General features: G+C 47.1%; 1 protein-coding gene across 1 annotated transcript in view; it reads right to left on the bottom strand.

Moving 5' to 3' along the window:
• The window catches only part of LOC119449407 (F-BAR and double SH3 domains protein 2-like), a 150,726-nt gene that overhangs the window by 67,306 nt on the left and 68,945 nt on the right, over nucleotides 1-14,475 (bottom strand). The window contains 1 exon segment of the mRNA XM_037712577.2: nucleotides 7,878-7,929. Within this exon segment, the coding sequence (XP_037568505.2) occupies nucleotides 7,878-7,929 (52 nt within the window).

Raw genomic sequence — 14,475 nt, 5'->3', positions numbered from 1 at the left:
CACTTGTCGAAACGTTGGCTCCTGCTTTGACCTTGTTCTCGTGTTGCTCAGCAGTCTCGAATTTCCATCTCCCGCATTCCCCGTGTTTTTCCTGGATTGCGAAGTGTACGTAGTTTTAAGTGAAAGATAAAAAGGACCATTCCACATATAAAAATTCTGCTTTGTTCCTACCCCGATGCGAGAGGCAACACATACGGACACAGTCAGCGATACATCATCCCACGCCATCATGCCAAGTTCATGATACGCAGACAAGTTGCGGTAGGCATTCCTCAATACATACATAAAATAAAACAAAATAACATGAAACGAAACAAAGACTGTAGCCGACCACTCAAACGAAAAACCTAAGTGGAATCTTTAGCTCGGGAGCTCCAATATAAATACACGGGAACCGTAAAATTGTTTTTCCCGGCAACCACTGCACCAAATTTGATGAGAGTTTGCAGCATTTAAAAGAAAAAGTGAAAATCTTGTGGTTTTAGAGCAGATTTTTAGTTGGCGTCGATTGAAAGAAATACCTGTTGAATAATGCAATTAAAAAGAAAAAAAGGCTAGCAAGCTTATAACTCTGTAGCTCAACAATTAAAGGCTATATATCACAATACATGTCAACTGCACCTAATAATACATATAAAGCGGTACAAAATGATGTATTAAACACTCCTTTGAAATATACGACTGTTTGTGAGCTGGACTTTTGCAATACCCTCGTAAACATTATATCAATTCCACGTAAGCTCTAAATTCTTTTATAAAATTTGTCCGCTTGAGGTGCTCTAATCTATGTAGTTTACAGAACTACGATATCTTTTTTTTTTTTTTTTGGTGTCGAGTTACAGATTTGCAAACACATTGCTAGTATTTTATCTTTTTTGAAAGTTATGAATTTTTGAAAATTATTGTAAAAAGTACAATCGCCAACTAAAAGCTCTGCTTCCTACAGTCACTAGAATTTAACTTTCTCTCTCAAATGCAACAAATTTTATTTAAATCGGTCCAGAGGTTGTTTAATAAAAAGAATTTCCGCGTTTTACATATGTTAGAATAGGCGGAATCGGAGTTGACCTCGAACTAAAGCTTTATTGTCTCTAAACAGAGGTAAGTGGCCACAAGACGGCAACGGCTAAGCGATGACGACAACGGATCACGTGGCACTGACATGCGAATCGAGACTGAGGCCGGAGACAAGTGGTGAATTTCTCTTCTTGTATACAGAAACGTGATGATTATACCCGAGCAACACGCCACGCAATCTTCATGATCTTCATTCTGTAGATGTTGAAAGAAAGGTGTGAGAAACCAAACGCCGAATAAATAACATTGTTCTTGTTCATTTTGAAGCCCTTTTGAGAAAATTCCTTACCAGATATTGCAGGATATTCTTATTGAAATCGAGAAGGCTTGTTGTGTGACGACTGTATAGGTCGGCGTTCCAGGACTGTCTGCTCCGAAAGCGGCCGGTCGTCAAGACGCGCCAGCGCGGTCGCGAGTGACTGCCTATGTGCGCTGTATCGGGGACAATGACAAAGTATGTGCTCGATAGTTTCCTCGTCGCCGCAGTGGTCACACGCAGCACTATCCTCCCATCCAATGCGGAAAGCAAACGACTTTGTAAATGTGACACCAAGCCACGATCGTCAAAGTACCGTTGTTTCGGTTCGGGATAGTCCAGGTGGAAGTCGAAGTCGAAGACAGGGGTCCAGTCGATGCAGACGTGTGTGCTGCAAACTAGGTGCGTTCCACAAAGATTGTGTGGCATCGTTTACAAGCACTCGAAGTTTCGCTGCTGCATCTGTTCTTGACAGCGGGATTGGTTCCTGCGCGCCGTCTTCATGAGCAGATCGAGCAGCTTCATCGGCATATTCGTTGCCCATTACGCCCCAGTGGCTAGGGAGCCACTGAAAGGTGACGTCGTGTCTTTGCTCGACGAGGCGATGAATGAGCTCTCGGATTTTGAGGACTAGTTGTTCGTAGGGTCCACGGCGTAAGGCATAAAGCAAGCAATGTAGAGCTTCCTTGGAGTCACGAAAACACTCCATTTGTTAGGTGGTTCCTCAAGAATTATGCCAAGAGCACTACGAAGAGCAGCAAGCTCCGCGACTGTCGATGTCGTCTGGTGCGATGTCTTGAACTTCAAGGTGGAGACTTTCGCAGGAAAGAACACTGATCCTGCAGAACCATCCATGGTGGTTGAACCAGTGTATCAGCGCTGTATTTTTTCATACAGCAAGATCAGCGAAAGTTGCTTGAGAGCTGGTGATAAAAGTTCGGCCTTCGTTCGAATTCATAGAACTGTCAGTTGAACTTGTGGCTGAGCCAAGCACCAAGGAGGAAACAAAACTCTCGCTGCAGCTGTGCAACCTGATGGTATAGGTACATACGATAAGGCAGTATCGTCTGACAAAAAGAGGCGCGTGGTCGGTCTTCTGGCAGTGAGGCTAGATAGTGGGAAGGGGCGCGAGCAAGGTGTCCTGACCTGTGCTCTGAGCGCTTCCATAATAATGTGAATCTTGGCTGGGTAGCCATGCGCAATTGGAATGGTCCATCCGCTCGAAGGGGACTACAAGTGCTGGACTCGCTGAGCCACTAGCTGTAAACGTCCTATTTGAGCAGTGTAACCAGTTGGGCTTGTTGGTTGAACATCGTAGAAAACTACAGCGCGGAACCGACGAAGACAAGAGAGGCAAACAAGGAGCTGGTCGCGCACGGACACAGGTTACAGAAGGGCAAAGTTGTGATAACGCAAAGAAGGCCATATTTTCACGGAATTTCACACAACCTTAAGAAGGTTGGCCGCAGTGCCAATGTTAATGTTTTTTTTTTTCCACACCTAGGAAACCGGTGTCACCGAGTAAGCAAACTTGCGCTGTCGTCCAAGAGAAGGTCCAGTGTAAAACCATGCACACAATGCTCCCAGTGTGTCGTATATGAGATACCTATCTCATGTGGTAAAGTCTACATCGGGCAAACCGGCCGATGCATTGACAATCGCCTAAGGGAACGCCACAACAATATTTACAGAGCCTGAGGTCGAGGGATCGAATCCCGGCCGCGGCGGCCGCATTTCGATGGAGGCGAAATGCGAAAACGCCCGTGTGCTTGCGTTGTAGTGCACGTTAAAGAATCCCAGGTGGTCAAAATTAATCCAGAGCCCTCCACTACGGCGTGCCTCATAATCAGAACTGGTTTTGGCACACAAAACACCAGAAACAAGAGCAACAATGTTTACAACACAGTTCAAGGTCATCTAGGTGTGCACTGTCGCGACTGTGGATGCAGACCTGTCTTCAAAAAATGTAAGATTGTACCTAGGAACAAACCTAGCCTTCCTAGAAAAATTATCGAGGCTGCCGCAATCTCACGTGCGGGAAAAAACTGCGTCAGTTCATCGATAGCCTTGTGTGAAAAAGAGCTGACCTTCCTGCCAGGGTGCGATTGCGTTATGAGCAGGTTCTGTGCGCATGTGTGATCACAGACTGGGTAGGAGGATCTACGCACTGCCGCATCCCAAGCTGACAAGAGAAGAGGCGGTGATATTCCGCAAACTACAGACCAGCACATTCCCGCACTATGTGTCCTACGAGCTTTACTTACAAGTGTGCCTTCTGCTCTGCGCCCAATACCCTCTACCACATGGTAGGGGAATGTGGGCAAAGCCCATCGACACCACGCATCACCGGACCAACCGCCGAGCAGAGGGAGGCCCAGCTGACAAGCCCAAGCCCTGAAGACCAGCACCGCCTGGTGAGCAGGGCCAAGCTATCGGCTCAGGCCCACGGCATCCTGGACTATGGACGCCGCCCACCTCGGACGATTTCACTGTCAGCTCATTTCCGTAGATAAAGTATATTCCTCCTCCTTTTTGTGACGTGTTCACTATGAAACTAGCTGTGCACCGGCAAAATATACATTCTTGTTGAAAGTTTACAGCGCTGTGTCTGTGTACTTTGTGTGCCTCTCTTGTCTTCGTCTTCGTGGGTTCCGCGCTGTAGCTTTCTACGATGTCCTATTGGAATTGGTGTCCTAACGTTATTAATTAAAAAGTCAATTAGCAAATTTCAGTTATTAGGCCGCTAAGGGGTTCGAAAGGGAGCTTCCTTCTGTCCAGCTTTGTTGCGAATTTCCCCATGCAAGAAATATTATTGTGTTTCAAATCCTCTATTTTTAAATGGTTAAAGGCAGTCGTCGCTGAAACAACCGGTGTGCCCAGCATCAGGGTTGGCTGAATTTTGCTCTTACGAACAACTCTATACCGTAATAACTTTCTGTGAACAGTGGTCTAGGTGCTGCTCTTAGAAGAGCCAAGTGCGGCAAGCTAGTTTCCTTTCTGGGCATTCTGCTGCAGCGATACGACGCTTCCTGATCACTCCACACTCATGGAACACCGAGGGTCGTGGTAATGCAACCTCACCGCCCTTCTCTTTCCACCTAACACACTTTTACTGTCTCCTCTCTATATTTGTATAGCCGTCTCGCAAAACGACAATGCGGTAAGTGTCATTCACCGAGTATTTCCTTCTGCTGACTGACTTCGCCATCGCTTGTTTGCTTAGTGCAGCTGTAAACATGGTATCAAACGCAGAATTCTACGTTTCAAGTTAAGAAATTTCGCGGGCCGTTGTTGTGTGCTGCTCTTTACTCTGACCACTGGGTGTTGTGTAGCTGAAGCCCCCGGTTTGGCCCCGCGTCATGGAGAGGCCCTAAGTGTAACGGCAGATAGCGCGGGGAAATGCATTCATGTTTGGAAACTGTCTTAGTTGGTATTGTTATGTTATGTAGAAATATGCTACGTAGAAAGAGGCGCGGGAGCAACTATATGCTCGTGTATTTACGAGCGCCCATATGCATCACCCAGAAAGAACAGCCCACGGAAGGTTGCATCCTAGACGTCACCGTCGTCTTTTCAAACATGATATGCCTGCTCTTGGTCAATGGTACACTGTTTTGTAGCAATATAACAGCGCATAACAGATGGATTTCTTTGCAAGTATAGACGAGCTCGATGTTAACCTAACTTGGCAGCTTTTGGCGATGTTTCATCTACGCATTTCATTCAACGATACCAAGCAGGTAACCTTTCTTTTCTATTATTCTTTCATAACAAACCGTCGCCTCGAGCTTCAGTCCCGCAAACAAAATTTCAACTGAATGAGGCCGATTACGCCAATGCAAACACGACTTGAAGAGGGAAATAAAAGAAAGGAGAAAAGTATGAGTCCTGAAGCGACAGCGCTTAGCTTCCTTTCAAGTGCTTTGCTACCCGATGAGAATTGGTGACGGTCGTAGAGAATTTCAAAGTAACGAGATCACCGAATGACGCTCGCTTCCCGGCTCGAATCTTGACGAAGGCAAGAACACACACACTGACTGTGTGCAGAAACCTGCCCGGTCGTAAAAGCAACGCAGACGCGCTCGGATTTAAAGAGCGGTCAATCCGCGTGGTGCAATCGGCTCTGGAAGAGGGAGGCTCTCAAATGCTCGTGTCAGACCGCCAAGGATGCGATAAGGCCGCCTGCCCCCCACCCCTGCCTCGAAGCACCACGCCTTCGACGTGAGGTGGTCGTATACGCGTTCGGGACACGACGGTTTGTTTGACATTGGGGCAAGATTGGTTCTTAGGGATTTGTCAGCGACCACTGTTTAAGGCGTGCTCCACGAAACCGCAGCGACATTCTATGCGGACTGAATGGGAAAGCACGGTCGTAGAGAACGAGTGAGGAGGCACTTTCCGACAAGACACGATCTGATTTCGCCAAGGCGTTGAACCTTCCTGGTATTCCATATTAGCGGGAGCTTTAAATCTCTGTGGTATTTGTTGCTTTTGAAATGGACGATATCGGTCCGATAGAGCAATTCCCGCGTTTTTCAGATCTTGTCTCGCAATTTTACAACGCAGACCTTCACGCTAAGCTTTCTTCAGGCCTGTTTTATTCGACTTTATCACAGCGAGAACCAAGAAAAAATTATGAAACTTCCATCGCGGACTTCGTGAATGGATTTAGGTTAGTTACTTCGGAGTGAATAAATGCCGATAAAACGAGAACCGCTAAGAAAAAGTTTTTTGTACGAGACTTTGCGATAGACGAACCGGCGTCCTTCCACCGCTGCGGAAGTGCAAAAGTAGCAGGAAGAGTAACACTGGCTGGGAGCGCGAGTGTGAGAGCCTCTGCATCGTTTTTTTAAATCGATCGCACTGTTACCGACGACTAATGCTTATCCTCGTAAGCAGATTTTTAAAATTGTATTGTCATCTACAGATAAAAGCCTCTATATCTGTACAATTATAACCTCGGGGCCTTCTCTGTTGACTTCCTTTCCGTTTTTGCCGAACTATTTTCTCTGTTTCATGCAGCTTACATCAAGTAATTGCGACAATCCATAAAATTATAAGTTGTGCAATGTATTATGTGCAATTAGTGTATAATCTGATATCGCCGCGTTTTTCATCGAGGAATTGTAGTCACGGGAAGACCAACATGACTCACAGCCAACTTTTCCGGCTCCCTTGAACCGTACCTGTCATTTGCTAAATTACTACAAATGAAGGAAGGGCGTTCCCAAGAACGCGCGGGAAGCCAGGCGCCTTTGAATTCCACTTCTGGAGGGTGAACGAAACAGCGCCGCAGGTGTGTGTGTGTGCATGGCTTCCCTTCGCGCTATGCTCGGAGTGTCGCCTCGACGCGTCGCCCGTGGCGAAGCAATAACAGCGGCACGGGTGAAAGTGAGCAGCGGCGCGGAGGCAGCGGTATATCTGCCTCGTTTCAACGAGTAGCGGAGAAACGAGCGGCAGCAGCTGGGCGCGCGTGAAACATGGGGAGGGTTAATTGTGACGGCTCTGCTCGCCTACTTCCACGCGCAACTCATTGGCATTCGCAGTGGGAGCCCAGACCGCGTTTTGTTTTCGTTTTTGGCTTCCGGCTAATTTATCGCTCAAGCGTACGTGCGCTCTTTCTTTCTCTCATACTCACGGACGCACAAAGACATGCACGGGCACACAATGGTACAATTCATTACAAGAAATGTGGAAGACTGAAGATGGTGCTCAGGTTCACCGACGCAGCACGAGATGGAGAGAGAAAAAAATGACACTTTGTTTTCTGTCTACGTTTGTTGCGAGAAGGGCGTAATGTGCTTTAGGGTAATGTTCTCCGCGGCGCCATCTGTGGAGCGGCGGCGGCGAGTTTTCTGGCAACGTCGTCTCCCCGAGGAGCGAGATGCCGGCTCTCTTGTGGGAACCGCGCAGCCATCAATCTCGGCGTTGTACTTCTCTCTCGGGGCAGCGAAGTTTTTGCCTACAGCTCGCCGTCTTCCATATACGCCCCGTCCAGCGACCTCTCCCTCGTCTCGGCTTCGGGGCGCGTCGAAGTCCGGGAGACGAGCGAACGAACGGGTTTCACGCTGAGAATTCATTCGCGTTTTCCTTCTCTTCTTTCCATAGTGGAAGGCCGCCATTCCGGCTGCCGGGTTCTGGCGGCGGCTGCCGCTGTTCGAGTCAAAAAGTCACGTTTCTCCGCACGCCGGCGCTTCTTCAGGGCAGCCTCGGTAACCGGGCCACAGACTGGCCGACAGCGGTAAACGAGTCGGCGCGCCGCTTATCTCGGCAAAAGTGTAGCGCGCGTCTCACCGGCGTTCGTAACTCTCTGCTTTGCTGCTGTGCACTGTTTGGCACGCAGCCGCAGAGGAAACGAATCGGCCGCACGTTGGAACCGATCGAAGCGTCCTTTGAAAGGCCGTCTGCGCACATCCGCCAGCAGGGAGAATGCGCGCGGCGGCGGCTAAGACACGAAAAAAACCGGAAAAAGAAATAAAAACAATAAGAAACAGAAAGGCCACCAAACGAAACGAAGCCCGGTGAATTAAAAAAAAGTACCCACCTCCACCTTCTCTCAGGGCTTCCAAACGTGCCTCGGCTTTCAATTTGCTCGTCTGCAAGAAAAATAAACGAGCATGAAGGAATAGACAGAGCTTGAACGAGTTGAAGTAAATTGTCGGTGAATCCGACAGACTTAAATGTAACAAAAATGCAGAGACAGCAGATCGGTAGGCAGTTCAAAACATTGCGCTCCGGCTCAAGGAAGGTGATTGAAAGCGCACGGCGAGGCTCTATAGTGACGCGGGAAAGGACGATAGGAAACTGTAATATATTTTCTTTTTATTGCTGGGGAAATAAGACTTACGCTATTTCACAGCAACTGCACTCATTTTACTCTTGCCTAGATTATTCGAATTCCTCCATAAGTTTTGTGCACCTAACTGTCAGCAGAGCATTGCCATATATTATGTCTATTGGCGAGGTTCACGCAAGACCCACCATCGAGGACAAGACTTACTGGGCATTCTCGCACGGTGTCCCCAGTGTCACCACAATTGGCAGGAAAGAACAAAGCGCCACCATCTCATCAAATGTGCTATTCACTTTTAATTCAAGTGCATGTTTTGTGTGGGCAAAACACCACGAAAAACTATTAAAGACAAAGTACGAGTTACCGCACCAATTTTCCGTTTCGGGTAGGTCTCTAGCCTCGTACCATGGGCCAATCCCGGAAAATAGTGCAGCCTGAATATGTTGGCCGCTATGTACAACTGGGCCACTAGTCGCCGTGGTGTTTCTAATATCATTATATAGTATGTTTATATTTGATTTAATAAACAACCACAAATAAAATAGTTCGACGCAGGATTCGAACAGAGGACTCTTAACACAGTAGCCCGATGCTTTAGAACACGTTTCCCAGCAGGCGGAATAGAGCACTATTAAGCATTTCCCGCTAGCAAGCTAGCGCGTTCAGACATTTGGCTCGTTTTATTGCAATCTAATGGATACGAACACTCCATGCGATCTTTCGCCATAATTACGCGTAAAAATGCTGATTTCTTTAGTTTCATTACGTTTCGCGAAAAACATTACTCACATTAACTGCACGCAGCCCTTTGGGTCAAATTTTGAATGCCAAGTGGTGAAATATGTTTAGGCGTGTTCGCGTTCCAATCACACAGACTGGTGCACAGAAGGAGCTGTATTTAAGACCTCAGGTTAGACAGCTTTGCTTGCTGCAATGAATTGTACCACAGCTTTGCAGACCCTGCCAGCTTGTGCCATCGTTTTCCCACACGTAGTTGCCACGGTGGTATACCTGTCGGTGCGGTATTTCTCCAGCGAAGCACCGCGTCCTTCGCATCGCGCAAAGATGCCTGCGCTTTTTAATTCTCGCCGATCGAGAAGCTCTTGTGTAACACTAATCGCACTGAAGCAAGGATCGAGGACCCGCATACTGCGCCGCAGGGCCAGCTCCGTGGTCCAGACGCAGGAGCAACGTGCAGCTGCGTGTGCGGAACACGCTGCAGCTCAATGCAGGGGGCGCCAGAGGCGGCGCTGCGGAAACAGGAAGCCGAGGCTAAGCGACAACGCCTTCAAAACCCTGCAGTTCGAAAGCGCGAAGTGGACACACACATCATGCCCGCCGTGATCATGCCGCAGTACAGGGACTCGAGGCCGACACATGGCGAACAACGCTGACTAGACCCCGTGGTTTCAACCGATGCTGCTCGCGGTGATCGAGTACTTTCTGTCCATGTGTGTCTGCGCACGTCACGCCACAAGAGTATACTTACCCAGCTTATGTTTACTGCGATTCATATTGCCACTAAAGCAAGTTACGAGCCTTACTTCGTGTATTATTCTAACATGTTGCTGTCGCATTCATTGTTACGGCCTTATGGCGAAATTCAATTTTTTTTTCAAATAAATAAATAAATAAAATTGTCCAACGGCCGGATTTGAACAGAATACATCTAGCACAAAAGCCGCGGATACTATAACGATTAGGCCACGGACACATTTTTAAATATAAGTCAGATATTTAGTGCCGCTAATGATGTTAAATGATTGGCGTTCAATGAGTTCTTGATGCAACTATAGATAGCGCAGTAAAGACGACAGCGAGGGCAAGCAGCACAACACCCGCAATTACTTAATTAAGGGTTGATTCTGAAATCCTTAAACGTGTTCAAAATCAGAATATGTCGTTATAAACTCAGTTAAGCAGACGAGAAAACAAGGCAACAGCCGAATGACACCAGCAAGGTACGCAACACAAATCTATTGGCATTGTCTGGAAATGATACTCCTTATTCTATGGGAGTTCAACTGAGACGTGGATGGTAGTTTGGACGCGCCATCTGTATGTCACAATATTATACCTCTCTTAAGCTGATGCTGTTCGAGATTAAATTCGGGAGGATAATTAAGTTCGACGATCTCTCAACGCATCTGAGTGTCTATTAAAACGTACTATTTAACGGCGCAAAGTGTATCCCACGTGCACGTACACGGGTTAAGCGACACGAGACGGGCGGGGCACGAGCTTGATGGCGTGCTTTACAAAGCACGTGTGTGTAGGCCAACTTAAACGTTGATTTCATCGACGACAGAGGCGCCTGTAATATAGCGTTGACAAAGAAGAAATGCAATGTTTTTTTTGTTTTTTTTAATTACCTTTGGCAACATGCATTCGAAGTTCATTCTCAATCGGTGTCGCCAGTTTTGTGTGAAGATCACCAATAATTTTGCTTCAATTGGCCCACGTTCGAATGAGAGAGAACTACATTCCCAGGATATCCCTATGATGTTTGCAGCTTGCATGTTAACATTCTATGAAATACGACATCTTCGGTCAAGGTGACATACGACGCATGACCAGTTGGCCACGAGAACCTTTCCCGCCGGATGTATCGCGGTGGGACTGAATTGGGCTTCCATATTTGCATTAGTAACGTTAAACATATTCCATTATGTAGTTAAATTTCAGTGTCCTTCTACTCAGTCTAAATCACATCTACAGAGCGCAAACGCCACAGTAATCACCAAGCACCTACTATCACCAGCAATTATAGGCGGAACGCAATTGTAGCCATGCCACTGTATCCTCGGACATATTGTTCACGGTTGAGACCGGACGAGGAGAAAAGGTATTGCATAATATACAGCGAGCGTGCGTGTGCATGCATGGCTATACTGGGAAATATGAAATAAACGACAGGTTTCACTGCCTAAACGATTGCTGTAAAATACGTCTGCATAGTGCGTTGGAGATGCAAAGATGGTGTCAAAAAAAAAAAAAAAGAATAGCTGCGAGACCTTTTTCTTTCATAATGATATTTGCCATTAGGTGGTGGCATTTCATCCTAATATTTTCAGCGTTATAATTGGCCCAGATGCCCGAATTTTCTCTTACAAACAACGTTAATGTAAGAGCTTAAGCCACGCCGTAGTCGCTGTCTTCGATCTTCTTCTTCTTTCTGGGGTTTTACGTGCCAAAACCAGTTCTGATTATGAGGCACGCCGTAGTGGAGGGCTCCAGATTAATTCTGACCACCTGGGGTTCTTTAACGTGCACTACAACGCAAGCACACGGGCGTTTTTGCACTTCGCCTCCATCGAAATGCGGCCGCCGGGGCCGGGATTCGATCCCGCGACCTCGTGCTCAGCAGCGCAACGCCTTAGCTGACTGAGCCACCCCGGCGGTCGTCGCCATTGTATTTCCCAATCGAGCACTGTGTAGCCTTACGAACAGAGTCATGAGACCTGCACAAATATCGGCACATAACCCTTTCCATGCTCCGAGTACAACCAGGTCAGATAAAGTAAAATCTTACGAAATGTATTCTACAAACCCTAATTTAGAATTAAACTGTTTAGCCTCCCAACGCAACTAACAGGCTATAATAGGCGCCAGAGTGTGGAGCGCGGGATCAATTTCGGCCTCCTGGGGCTCCTTAATATAAATCCAAAGCGCGGTACACGAACGTTTTGCTTCGCGCCCCATCTGAATGCAACCTCCACTGCCGGGAATCGAACGTGCGATCTCGTTCTGAGCAACACCATGCCAGTGCTACTGATGTACCCTGGCTGGTAGTCTAAAAAAATAACGCCTGGGTACATGTACGCAAGAACCTTTGCCTATATGTGTGCATGCCTACGAGTAGGCCGAGTTGAACTATTGTGGGATGTCCTGCAAACCATGACCAAAATGACACTGAAAACAGGCGGGGACATGGGTGTTTCGACGTGATCCAGGTGTTTAAAGATGTCGATGTGTTGCTATTGTGATCAGCCTCAAAAGAAAAGATTAAAACATACAGTACAGTCATTGCTTGCCCTCTCGTAGACCGAGGGATTGAGCGCCTCGATGTCAGCAGCGCCTTATTGAGGCGCCCTAGCGAGAGCTCAAACCCCTCCACCCACGCGCCACGCCGCCTGGTCGGCGGAAACGCGTATGGAGGGCCTTTAGCGAGAGCTTTAGCGATGGATGGATGGATGGATGGATGAGGCTGAACCCTTTAAATCGGGCGGTGGCATACGCCACCTAGCCATGGCTATTAACATAATTTGTACTTTGTGGTGGGTGAAATTTCACCCCTGCCTTAATTTTATCCACCAATCAGATAACCTCTGTTTGGTTATTTCTACCCGCTTAAAGTCTATTTTGCCTTCACTGTCCCTAAACCCCAATGCTTTGAAAAAATCAGCCCTGTTGCCTTGCACTGTAGGGTTAAGCCCCTTACAGAAAAGTATGAGGTGTTCAGCCGTTTCCTCTTCTTCTCCACACGCACAGCACAACGTGTCTATACCTTGGTACTTGACTCGGTACATCTTAGTCCGCAATACTCCCGTCCTGGCTTCAAACAACAAAGAGCTTCCCCTAGAATTATCGTAGATATTTTCTTTGGCAATTTCTTGCTTGAAAGTTCGGTATGTGCCCAGTGCTTATTTCGTCTGCATCCCTGTTTTCCACAGACCCCTCTCTGTTTCCTTAACCTTTTTCTTAACCGCTGTTTCCTGGTTTGCACCCCTCCTGCAGTCCAAATATTTGATTGACAGTTTTCTGGTCAGCTTCCTCCATTTTGTATCAACATTCCTCATGTACAAATAACTGAAAACTCTCCTTGCCCACCGCTTTTCTGCCATCTCTCTCAATCGCTCCTCAAATTCTATCTTGCTGCTGGCTTCCCTGCCCTCGAATGACGTCCATCCCATGTCACCCTGTACCCCCTGATTTGGTGTATTTCCGTGTGCTCCCAGAGCCAGTCTACCTACCCCTCGCTGCTTAACTTCCAACCTTGCTCGAACCTCCGATCTCATGCACAGGACCGCATTGCCGAAAGTCAAACTAGGGACCATCACCCCTTTCCAAATCCCTCTCACCACTTCGTACCTATTGTAATTCCACAGTGCCCTATTTTTCATCACAGCTGCATTTCTGCTACCTTCAGCCGTCACATATTTTTCATGTTCCGTTAGGTACTCAGCCCCATTGTTTATCCCATCGACGACAGCGAGAGCGTGCCTACAGCGGCATCTGACGGGAGTAGGACAAAACATGTTTGACGCAGCCCTTGAAGGTCGCTTTCACCGCACGATAGCGCAGTTTAGTGGATAAGCTGCCCTACACCAGTGTGACGACTGAGGCGGAGATCTCTATTAGAGGTAACAATTAGATGCTAATAGCATGCTCAACAAAAAGCCCCGTCCTTTCATTAAGCCCCACGAATAATTGCGTGTTCAACTTCCTAGCTATAACTAAGATCTAGCATAATCAGCGTCATAGCTCACCACAGTGGAGCGTGAACTATATATAGCAAAGCATTTGCGAAATATGCCATACTTTGCAAGCGCCGAGTTTCGGCCTTGTTGGTCCATATTCTATAGTATTTAGCGCAGAAACATGAGCGCTTGTGTGTATATGTCCTGTTTTGGAGCGTTTTTCCTAAATATTCTGCGCTAAACAGAAGAAAAAAAAAAACGCCAAGCTAACAAGCGTAGACGCTTGGCGGAATGGTAATTCGCATAAAATGAGCAAAGCGCGGAAGCGAACACGCAAGAAAATTGAAATAAAATAAACACTGCACTTCATGGACATGGGTTCATGTCATGAGGTAAAAGCCCATAACGATGCCTCACACTGACTGAAAGCTTATGCAGCAGACAGAGCAAAGCACACACGCAGTGACGCAGACTGCAAGACATTCGCAAGTATGCCAAAAACTAAGTGTGAATGCACTTCCATTGCTACCGATGTAGTAAGCATTTCCAAGGCTTTGTTTCTTTAAATGCCGTCAGATAACAGCAGAACAGCCGTAATTTCTTCAGTGTCACGCTTATGTCTCATTTTGTTGTATATGCCTGCGGCGCTGTACACCACTCAATAGGAAACATTTTTATTTTATAAGCGAACTTCATATTTGGCGCTTCAGAATGAAAAACGTATTTCACATTATTCATAAACAGAAACTAATACCCGAGACGTGACTGACAGCGTCCAACTGATGTATAAGCGTAGTACCCAGGTGAGAAACTTCGAGCGAGCGTTTCAACTCATCTCGATTGACACCAGAAGCGATGTTGCGTGTACTCTTTAGGTCGTCTGTGCAATATCTAAACTTATTATCCTAGAGCCAGTTCGCGGGAGAAAT

Source organism: Dermacentor silvarum, chromosome 4, assembly GCF_013339745.2.
Source record: "Dermacentor silvarum isolate Dsil-2018 chromosome 4, BIME_Dsil_1.4, whole genome shotgun sequence".
In the NCBI taxonomy this organism is placed as follows: Eukaryota; Metazoa; Arthropoda; class Arachnida; order Ixodida; family Ixodidae; genus Dermacentor; species Dermacentor silvarum.
The sequence above is the reverse complement of the archived record's forward strand: the minus strand, read 5'-3'. Positions and strand labels throughout refer to the sequence as shown.